General features: G+C 37.9%; 1 protein-coding gene across 3 annotated transcripts in view; it reads left to right on the top strand.

The window, feature by feature from the left end:
- LOC106880692 (myotubularin-related protein 8) overlaps positions 1-12,394 on the top strand; it is a 223,581-nt gene that overhangs the window by 151,835 nt on the left and 59,352 nt on the right. For all 3 annotated transcript variants that reach the window (XM_014930780.2, XM_014930764.2, XM_014930771.2), the window contains exon 3: positions 1,181-1,343. In XM_014930780.2, the coding sequence (XP_014786266.1) occupies positions 1,181-1,343 (163 nt within the window). The remainder of the gene's footprint in view (positions 1-1,180; positions 1,344-12,394) is intronic.

The raw sequence follows: 12,394 nt of genomic DNA on the forward strand, positions 1-12,394 counted from the left end.
TATATATATATTTATATATGATGGGCTTCTTTCAGTTTCCATCTACCAAATCCAGTCACAAGACTTTGGTCAGCCCAAGGCTATAATAGAAGACACTTGCCCAAGGTGTCATGCAGTGGGACTGAACCAGGAACCATGTGGTTGGTAAGCAAACTACCCACCATGCAGCCACTGGAGTAATCAACATTATCATCATTTAATATCTGTTTCCTGTACTAGCATGGGTTGAACAGTTTGACAGGATCCAATGAGCAGCAGGACTGCTTCAAGCTTCAATGCTTGCTTCCGCGCAGTTTCTATGGCCGGATACCTTCCTAATGAGTGTTTTTTTTTTTTGTTTTTTCATGTTACCAGCATTAGTGAAGTCACCAAGTTGTTTACAAAGTGGGAAGGATATTTAAGACAGGGGTGGGGGTAACTTCATGCCAGGTGTTGGAGGGTTAAAGTATGATAGAGGAACGAGCACGGGAGTCTTGATATTGAAGAGATACCTGGCTACCCCACAGTAAAATAGGAGATATATAGTATGTGTGAATGGTGCTACCCGGTTGTAATGTTTTCTCTGTTGTGTTAGTCCCGGGATTTTAGTTACGCATTGACAAATACATAACTAAAACTGAATAGGTATATTCAGTCATTCTGGATGCGTTATAATATAGTTGTATGCTAAAACAAGAACTCTCTAATTAAAATTTATATCAATAATAACTACAATTTGCTCAATGAAAATGCTTTTAAGCCTGTATATGTAACAACAAGGTCATAAGGAAATGTTAATAATCATGTAAGAAATATTTGTGTTGTGAATATCGTCATCACCATCAACAGCATCCTTACCACCACCACCACCATCACCATCATCATTGTTATCATCATCATCATCATCTTCACCACCACTATCGCAACCATCACCATCATCATCATCATTGTTAATAGAATCTTATATTATCACTGTTATTGTCATCATCTTCACCACCACCACCACCACCCCCACTACTGTCATCACAATCATTGCCTTTAGTACCTTTTATTCTTATGATCGTTAGTATTACTAATGTAATTTTGTTGTCATCACCACCACTGCTGTTAGTAATCATATATTCTTATCATCATCATCATCATCATCATCAGTATTATTATTATTAGTAGTAATGATGTTTTTCTTGTTTTTTTTTTCCAGATTCTTCACATGTACATAGGAAGTGTAGAGAAACATCCTATAACGACAGCGGGGAGCCCACTTTACATCAAATACAAAAACTTTATGGCCATCACATTTATCATCCCACGTGAAAGAGACTGTCAAGATGTTTATACATCTCTTCTTAAACTTTCACAGCCAGGTGAGTTAATTTCCTCTGATTTTTATTCACACTCTCTCTCTCTTTCTCTCTTTCTCTCTCTCTCTCTCTCTCTCATGATTACAGGTGCATGAGTGCATAGATGCATATGTACAGAAGTAGATGCATGCACACATAAAACACAATCATGCTCATACTATTCACACACACAACACACACACACACACACACACACACACACAGACAGACACACACACAGACACACACAGACACAGACACACACACACACACACACATACACACAGTTTTTGTTTCTGTCAGTCTGTCTCTTTCTCAGCTTCATCTCTCTTTTTTCTTCCCCTTCTCCTAGCTCCTCTCCTCATCTCTCATCCCTCTCTCCTTCCTCCTCTCCCTGTCTTTCCTCTTCCTACTCTCTCTTCTCTCCCTCTTCTCTTCTCTTCTCTTCTCTCCCTCTTCTCTTCTCTCCCTCCTCACTTCTCTCTCTCTCTCTTTCTTTCTTTCACGTAAACGGAATAATCAAGGTGTTATGGTGTAGTGAACCATTGACAAGGTAGTACTGGATGCTATTGAAATAGATTGTAGTTTGAGTTTGTTCTAGAATATGGATCCATAGTTGCTGTTAATTCAGTAATTTGCGAAGAATACTGAACAAACAACCTTATTTTGTATTTGTTGATGTCAAAGACATTGATTGTCTCAAGAATTATCCAGAGAAACATGAAAGAAGATTAAAGTAGAATCAAGATTAAGGCAATTTGTTCATGTAGAAGATCCTGGTGGAAGAAGGTGTACAACAAAGCTCAGTACTTATTCTTCTCTTTCATTATACAAGTGATGTTCTTTGTTTCCAATCTTCCATACAAATCTATCTGATCATTGGGAAATATTACCTTAATGGGAAACAGATGAGGGTTGCAGACTAGAAGGGCATCTGTCTGGCCCTTGTGAACATCAAAGTGTTGTTTTTGTTGATGATGATAGTGTTTCTGATTCAAAGAAATCTCCCAAAATACATATCTCACTAGCTTGTTCATATAACAGGATTTAAAGACGGTGTTTTGTTGTGGTATAGCAAATATCTGCTTCTGTTGTTTCTTTACAGCCTGGTAGATAAGTCAGTGAGCGAGGGTTACCTGTCCTGTTTATAGTTATGAATGACTCTAACACTGCCTCAAATAACACTAAACTGTTTTGTTTATTGTCACTACACTGCCTCCAATGATTGCAAACAAACTGTTTATAGTTACAACACTACCTCTGATAACAGTAAACAAACTGTTCATGTCCATGATACTGTTTCTGATTACATTAAATGAACTGTTTATAGCCACAGCATTGTCTCTGGTGGCAGTTAACAGTCCTTTTCGTAGCCACGACATTGTCTTTGGTGGTAGTAAACAAACTGTTTATAGTCACAATATCTCTTCCTATGACAGTAACACTCCTATCCAGTCAGTGAACAGATAAGTAGATGAGGGAGTAAGTGCATAGTTTCTCAACCAGCTAGAAATAATAGCAAAAATATCCCAGAATTTACATCCTACTGTCTTAACCCTTTAGTATTTAAACCAACCATATCTAGCCCAAATATCTCTCCTGTTTTATGTTCAAACTGGCCAGATCCAGACTCTCACACCTAGCCAACAATGTCATTCTGAAAATAAGCAATCACATTGAAATCTGAAAGTTACATGATAATGCATGAGTAATTCAAAACAATGTGAATATATAAGCATTACATTTGACAAAGTAATCTCAATGCTAAAGGGTTAAAAATGTGAGAATACTTTTGGATAATGTAATCATTACAGTAGCCATGGGCATGGCTGTGTGGTTAAGAAGCTTACTTTGCAGCTACATGACTTCAGGTTCAGATCCACTATGTGGCACTTTCAGCAAGAAACTTCTACCATAGCCCTGGGCTAATCAATGTCTTGTAAGTGAATTTGGTAGAAGGAAACTGTGTGGAATCCCATCATGTATATGTGTTTGTATTTCTGTGTGTTTTGTGTTTGTGTATGTCCTTCCCCACCACTTGACAGCTCATGTTCTCCATAACTTAGTGAGTGGTTTGGGCAAAAGAGATTGATAGAATAAGCACCAAACTTTAACCCTTTAGCACTCAGATTATTCTTTTCATTCATATTGTTTTTAGTTAATCATGCGTTATTTTGCAGTTTCAACATATTGATGATGTGATTGTATATTTTATAATGGCATTGAAGGGTAAGTGTGATAGGCTGGATCTGACTGGTTACAACATAAAGCAGGTAGCATATTCGGGCCAAATGTGGCCTGTTTAAATGTGAAAGAGTTAAAAAAAAAAATGAAAGAAGTAGTGGGGTTGACCTTTGACAAGACCCTTCATCGTGGTACTGCAGTGTGGCTGCAGTCCAATGACTTTTGCAAGTAAAAGATAAAGAAAAGATAAAAAGATAATCTGAAAATAAAAATAGGATGGCCTTTGTGTATAGATAGATATGGAGGCGCAATGGCCCAGTGGTTAGGGCAGCGGACTCGCGGTCATAGGACCGCGGTTTCGATTCCCAGACCGGGCGTTGTGAGTGTTTATTGAGCGAAAACACCTAAAGCTCCACAAGGCTCCGGCAGGGGATGGTGGCGAACCCTGCTGTACTCTTCCACCACAACTTTCTCTCACTGTTACTTCTTGTTTCTGTTGTGCTTGTAATTCAAAGGGTCAGCCTTGTCACGCTGAATATCCCCAAGAACTACGTTAAGGGTACATGTGTCTGTGGAGTGCTCAGCCACTTGCACGATAATTTCACGAGCAGGCTGTTCCGTTGATCGGATCAACTGGAACTCTCGCCGTCGTAAGCGACGGAGTGCCAACAACAATAGATAGATATACAATGTCAACAGCTCCTCCGATAGAAGCTGCCTCTTTCTCTTCCCCATCTCTGAAGATCTCTCTAATCATCCTTGACTCTCTTCCAGCTTTCCCCCATTTTCCTTACCTCTTTCTTCCTCATTCATTCGCTGAAAGCAGAGATAGAACAATTGCCTTTAATTAATCACATCACTTCTTCTTCCTGCCGTTTATTGTGTCTGTTATTTTACGTTCAATGCAGTTTGATTGGTGGAGGGGTAGATGAGCGATTTGGTTTCTGTGGTGGTCTTTTATTGTTGAAGGAAAATCTTCCAGCTATTATTGTAGGCTTTCTGCTTTGCTTTTGTAAACAACATTGTTTTGACAAAGCTGAAAAATGTAAGAAACCAAGGAAGATAATAAGGACGAGAGAGAAAAATAGAGGGAGAGGTAGATAAATAGTAATGGAGAGAAAGAAACTGAAAGAATGCTCTAGGAAAAATCAGAGAGAGAGAGAGAGTGGGGGGAGGTTTGATAGTACAAACAGGATGGATAGAACTCCAAACATCAGCACATACATTTCCTGCATAGCACTTACCAAAACTTTTGGTTGGTGCCATGCACAAAACTCTCAGCCCTAGAGTCACTTTGTAACTTCTACCAATTAAAAGTAATACACACACACACATGCACACACACATATCTATGCATGTATACATATGTTTGTTATTTCTTTATTGCCCACAAGGGGCTAAACATAGAGGGGACAAACAAGGACAGACATGGAGATTAAGTCGATTACATCAATCCCCAGTGCGTAACTGGTACTTAATTTATCGACCCCGAAAGGATGAAAGGCAAAGTCGACCTCAGCGGAATTTGAACTCAGAACGAAACGGGAGACGAAATACCGCTAAGCATTTCACCTGGTGTGCTAACGTTTCTGCCAGCTCGTCGACATGTATACATATGTTTGTATGGATGTACATATGCATGTATACATATGTTTGTATCGACGTACATATGTATAAAACTCTATTGTGATCGGGAGGAGAAAACTAAGAAGGAATGAAACTGGAGAAAATGAGTTACATATAAAGTCTGTGTACGTGCGTGCATGCATATATCGTGGAATTTGAACTCAAATTTGAAGACGGACGAAATGCCGCTAAGCATTTGCCTCACCTGCTAATGATTCGACCAGCTCGCCCGCCGCCCTATCATTTACTTTAATATACTACTGTCACAACGACTGCAGTCATCGCAAAGACCACTATCACAATATTGCAACTCTTACCACTACTACAGTGATACCCCACTCCAACTCCGCTACCGCACTAATCATTAAAGCCATCACCACTATAACTACAACTTTAAAATCACCTACCACTACAACCGAAATCCCAAAACATGGTGGTGCTCCAGCATGACTGCAGCCACTTGGCTGAAACGCATAAATACATAAATAAATAAAAAATATATAATATGCATACATTTACATAAATGTACATTCATGCATATGTATAGTTGCTGGAATAAGAATTGGCTGAGAAAGTATAGAGAGCTGTTACCTCTGGTAGTAACAAGTGCTTTCACTCTCTCAGAGTGAAAGCAAATTGTATGATACATCACATGTAAGCATTATTATACATGCACATGAACTGCAATGCTCTATGGTCATGTAACATGGGTCATTTATGCTGAGAACATGCAAAGATTAGAAAGAAATAAAGCTGGCATGCTCTGCTGGATGTGCAATGTCAGAGTACATGTATGACAAAGTGCGAATGTGATGGGAACAAAATTGGGTATAAGAAGGATGAGATGTAGTGTACTGGTGTGTTCATGTATGAGGATGCATATGTTATGAGGACAGCTGCATGGAAAAGTCCTGATTGCTAAATGTGGTTGGAACCTGTTAAAGAAAGAGAACCAGGAAGACATGGGATGAGGTTGCCAGGACCAACCTCTGGTTGTTGAACCTCACAGTTGACAAAGGACTGAGATAATTGACAGTTCAATATGCTTAAGAAGACCCAACCATCTTAGTGAAAAACAAGATTCTAAAAGCATATCATTTATGCCTCTGTCCCCACACCCAAGCTTTCTTTACTAAGCCTTCTCCATAACTGACTGTCTTAACACTCATCCTTCCATAACTCTTCTAGCTGCAATACTATTATTCAGCTGCTGCAATTAATATGAAAACAGAACTGTATATATTTCATACCCCTTTTGTGCTCAAAGATACCCTGTCTCCTTTGAACCACCTCCCTTGTCAACCATCCCATTTTCTCAATGTCATACCTTACTGTTTTATTTTCCTAGTGAATGCCCCTTTCCCATGAGCACCCTCTAATATCTACCATAGATGATTCTCCCCCCACCTACCTTTGTCACTCACTGCATCCACCCTTACATACCTCTGACTCCCCCCAACACTTTACATCATCTCCTTGCTTCTCATATATCTAGTTTTATATTGTTGCTCATCAACTCCTCTTTATATACTGCTACTTACCACCTCCCCTTCCTAAACCCACTTCTATTCTTATTTACTGCTCCCCCAAACTGAGAGTTACAGTTGACCACACCTCCACCTGGTGTCACCATTCACTATCTCCATCTCTAACCATCTCCACTCTCCTTTTAGACACTTGCAAACTTAACCATCCACCCATTCCTGATCTTCTGTCCTTATTCTCTCTTCTTGTAATCTGCCACCTCATCTTCACCAATTTTTCTCCTTTTGCAGCTAGCCATGTGTCCCTTCTACAAGACACCTGTTCCTATCCCTCTATCATACCTTAACCTCTAAACATCTGACACAAAGCCACCTCCCTCAATACTGCACCCTCACTTGGTTGAGATGGTCTTGTCTTCCAACAAGTAGCATGTATTGCAAAAAATGCACCCACTACACTCTGTAAAGTGGTTGACATTACGAAAGGCATCCAACTGTAGAAGCCATGTTAAGGCTGAAATTGGATTTCAGTACAGTCCTTAAATAGCATGGAACACAGATGCTAAATGATGATAGGTGCATGTACGATACATTCTATAGCTTGTATTATCATTATTCTTGTCAATGGTTGTATTAGGTACTCTTATTTTTATTCAATAACGACTGTTGCAACAAGTGTGTGTGTGTATGTATATATATATGTATATATATATATATATATATATATATATATATATATATATATATAATATTGTATCGACAGAAAGTAATAGAATCTTATGCAAACTAAATAAATTCAATATGAGCACAGGACCCAATGAACTGTATGAGGAACTGGTGGACAATTCTTAGCTATAATAGCCAATTAGAGAAATTTATGTTGGCATTTGATGGAAATTGAATATCGAACACTGTATTGGAAGAATCAACATGCCTCACTTCTCTCTTGTTTATTCTTTCGTGAACATCATAAAACACAGACTTAGAAACCATATTATATCCAAAATCAGCTGTACGAGAAAGAATTTTCTTGGTAAAAACAGGAAAAGTGATTCTCCACTTTCATCTGCAAAATCATTTAATTAGAGACTTGTTCATTTTTTTTTTTTTATGGCCTTTTGTTTCTATTTTTTTTTTTTTCATCTTTGAAAGCATGAAGATATGTTTTATAACAGAATGGAACAAAGCATATACAATGGCTGCTCCAATGATTTCTAATCAAATTTTTGGCTTTCATAATGCCATAAAGAACCAAGAGAAGAAGAAAAAAAAAAAACGAGTGAAAGGAAGAGAGAGGGTGAGAGAGAGAGAGAGAGTGAGAAATATGATGTACATATTGTTGTGTAAAGTAATTGAAGTAAAAATAATAATATATAATTTATTTTGCAGAAGACATTTATGTGTATGTTTATTATATCTATGTAAGAATACACACACATACACAGCTACACACACACCCACACACACACACACACACCCACCTACATATCTATCTATCTATCTATCTACACACACACACACACACACACACACACACACACACACACATATGCATATAATATATTCTTGATAATTCTTATTTTCTGAGTCATTTATTTTTATAGTCACTACTAGTGTCATAACTAACCAGCTATAATTGTGTGTGTTTTTTAACTCAATATTTACACTTTATTATCTATGATTTTCACCGTTAAAAATGATTAATTTCATATCTCTCAAAGTTTCTACTTAAGATGTAAACTATATATATATATATATATATATATATATATATATATATATCATTATCATCATTGTTTAATGTCCACTTTCCATGCTGGCATGGGTTGGGCAGTTTGACATGAAGCTGGCTAGTAGGGAGCTGTCCAGACTCCGGCTGTCTTTTGAGGCATGGTTTCTATGGCTGGATGCCCTTTCTAATGCCAACCACTTAAAAGAGTATGCTGGGTGCTTTTTATGTGCCGCCAGCAGGGGTGTATTAATGCAGCACTGGCATGGGTGCTTTTTAACTGGCAACGGCATCTGGAAGGATAGGCCTGTATTTTTACTTAGCTTGAGTCTTATCAAGTGCAGAAAATCACCACATCTCCCGGTCCCTTGTCATTTCCTTAGTGAGACTTGGCATCCGAAGATCCTCTCACCACTTCATTCCACATCTTCCTGGGTCTACCCCTTCCATATATAAATGTGTATATGTGTGTGTATGACTATTGTATGTGTGTGTGTTTGGTGAACATCATTATTTTCTGTTATCCTTTGTTAGAGCATCAGACAAAATGCCTTGCCGTATTTCAGTTAAGGCTCTAAGTCGAAATCTCATGGAGGCCAACATTGCTCTTCATCCTCTCTCAGGGGAGTCAAATACAATAAGCTATCAGTCAAATTTTGGCACAAAGCCAGTAAGCTGGAGAGAGGGACAAGTCAACCCAGTGCTCCACTGGTACTTATTTTATCAACCTTGAACAGATGAAAGACAAAGTCAACCATGGCAGATTTTGAACTCAGAAAGTAAAGACAGATAAAATGCCATTAAGCATTTTACCTGGTGTGCTTAATGACTATGCTAACTTACTGCCTTCAGTGCTTTGTGTATTAAATGATAATTACTTCTTGCTGGATGGAATCCTTCTGTTTTTTTGTCAATCCTACCAACAATGGAACAATATTCTGTGTGTGTGTGTGTGTGTGTTTGACATTGCATGATAGATGTAGATGAGTGTTACCGTCATGCAGGCGGTCTCCTTCACTTCCAATCTTCTTTGTAAACATTATTTGGTTATATGGAACTATCATTTCACTTGGAAACATGTGAGGGTTGACAACAGGAATGACTCTACACAGAATGGTGTAACTATAAGGCTTAAGGAAAAAATATCTCAGATCTGAAATTGCCTGAAGATGAAAGCCAGCTATAAGGAAGAAACACAGCTTCATCATCATCATCATTGCTGTAATGTCCACTTTTCCATGCTTGTGTGAATCGAACAGAGTTTGTTGAAGCCATAGAAACTCTGCTTCAACAAACTGTGTTCAACCCATGCAAGGATGGAAAAGTAGGCGTTAAAATGATGATTATGATGACGAAGCTATGTTTCTTGTTTATAGCTAGCTTCCATCTTCAGGCAATTTCAGATCTAAGATATTTTTCTGTAAAGCCGTACAGTTTCACCATTCTACACAGAGCCATTCTCTGTTCTTTGGTTTCTTCTCCAAATGCTTCCACTGCTAAAACATGTGATGATAATAAATTGCAAGAATTTTTTGACTATAAATCATCTGCAGATTCTTTTTCTTTGAAACCATCATCGGTGTTGGTTGGCATCATCGTCACTAACATGATCATCATTAATAATGTCTTCATCATCTCTATAATCATCATCATCATCTCAGCGCTTTCATTCTCAAAGGAAAAGTTTTTTAAAAAATACATCACCATAAAGTGAACAGCAACAACAACATAGGTATAATATATTTGTTATTGTTAGCTTGGAAAAAAAAAAACACTTTTAATCTTATATATTTCGAAGCCAGCATATGTGATCAAAGAAATTCAGTGTGTCTGTGTGTGTGCGTCTGTCCACATTTTAATATAAAAATATTAAAGATCTCAGTACATTCATACTCACAATAACAGTGTGTAGAATCAATGTGTGTGTTTTAATTCATCATGCACACAGCTCATGTTACACACACACACACACACACATACACACACTATATGAGAGGCAATTTTATATTTAATGCATCAGAGCCCATATTAGCACTGTAAAACAACCTGTGAAAAGGTGTGCTTGCAGTTCTTTTCAACCTGTTTTAAGAAAACTTTGCCAAGCACACCCTATTTGCTCCTCTCGCTTTTTTTCTTTCTTTTCTCCCCCTCCCCACTTCTCTCTCCAAATTTATATTTTTGTTCCAAAGATATGACATACCAAATATACAAAATATGACTTTCACTTATAGACTGTGGAGTACTGTTAGCATGCACAAACCGTTAATAAGCACTCTTATGATCTTGTGGTGCATATGTGCAGGGGTGGGTGGGTGACATTAATCCTTTTGCGACAAAATCTTTTCTATGAAAATACACACACCATGTTGTGTGTCTGTATGTGTGTGAGACACACACACACACACACACACACACACACACACACACACACACATACACATGGCCAAGGTTGATAGTTCAAGGATTGGACTTCACAATCATTTCTGAAGTTGCTCTTAGTTTTCTTCCTGACACCATAGAAGGTATGAGATGTTTTGGCACTTGCTTTAATGTTTCCTTCATTCTCTCTCTCCCTCCTCCTTGCTCCCTCCCGTTCTTTTACTCTCTCTCTCTCTCCCTCTCTCTCTGTGAGCATGTTCCTCTTTATGTGTATGACAAGTGGGAAGGTGCTTATGTCAATTGTGCTCAATTTGTAAATTGTAATCTGTTTCTCACTCTGCATGTGTGTGTGTGTGTGTGTGTGTGTGTGTTTGCCTCTAGTGCCAAAAACTACTGTTGCCAAAACAGGTTCTGTGTCCAGTCAGCCATGCCAAATTGCCAGCATTCAAACAGCCACGCCCATTTATTTTATTCCACCCCACTGGCACTTCCCATCATTTTCTGCAACACTGAGGGATGCGACCTACATATGTTTATCTCTATCTAATATCATACTAACTTATATCATCTTACATTGGGGTTTTTTTCCCCCGTTTTTTTAAAACAATACAACACAACAATATCCTTAACTTCATTTTTGATGATGGCAAGTGAATACAAGCAGTAAACTTCATTTATATCTCATTATCTCATTGATTAGGAAAAAACTAAGCAAGACAATACAGTGTCAATATAAAATATAACTCTTGTCATGCATTGAAACAAACATGTATAACTACAAAAGCCATCTTTCAGATACAATAAAATGTGTGTGTATGTCTGTGTGTATATGCAATTAGATGGATAATTTGCTATTTCTAGAGGGGGCAGAATTGTTTAAAGAGTGAGAAGTATTTCATTATTTCTTCTTTTTCTTCTCTTTTTCCCCCCTTTTATTGTGATTTTTGATTTGGTAATGGCTGTACATTTTTATGTTGGTTAGATACTACTAAAACAGTTAATCATTAATTTTGCTAACAAAATCTGTTGTCATATATTTAACTAAAGCATGCATGCACACATGTAACACACTCACATACAGTGAATTAGCTGTTATTAGAGTAGTGGATAGGATGCCTTGCTGTATTCATTCTAACTCTGCTAGAATTCTGAGTTCAAACTCCACTGAAGTCAATTTTTGCCTTCAGGATCAATAAATAAAAGACCATTCTAATACTGGATTGACTTCTTCTTTCTCTCTCTGTCTTGAAGAAATTTGCTCTTTTCAGACCTGGAGAGGTTTAAAATACCTAAGATGTACCATATGTCAATATGGTAATTGTACAACTCTTATCAGTATTTGATGGCCCAAAGGCAAATATATATTTACATATATAGAATAAGAATAGCCTGGGCAAAGTTTAGATAGAATAAGAATAGCCTGGGCAAAGTTTAGAGAGCTCTTACCCCTGCTGGCGACAAAGGGACTCTCACTCAGAGTAAAAGGCAGACTGTATGACGCATGCGTACGAACAGCCATGCTACATGGCAGTGAAACATGGGCTGTAACTGCTGAGGACATACGTAAGCTCGCAAGGAATGAAGCCAGTATGCTCCGTTGGATGTGTAATGTCAATGTGAATACCCGTCAGAGTGTAAGTATCTTGAGAGAAAAGCTGAACATTAGAAGCATC

The sequence above is a fragment of the Octopus bimaculoides genome, chromosome 13 (assembly GCF_001194135.2).
Source record: "Octopus bimaculoides isolate UCB-OBI-ISO-001 chromosome 13, ASM119413v2, whole genome shotgun sequence".
Taxonomy (NCBI): Eukaryota; Metazoa; Mollusca; class Cephalopoda; order Octopoda; family Octopodidae; genus Octopus; species Octopus bimaculoides.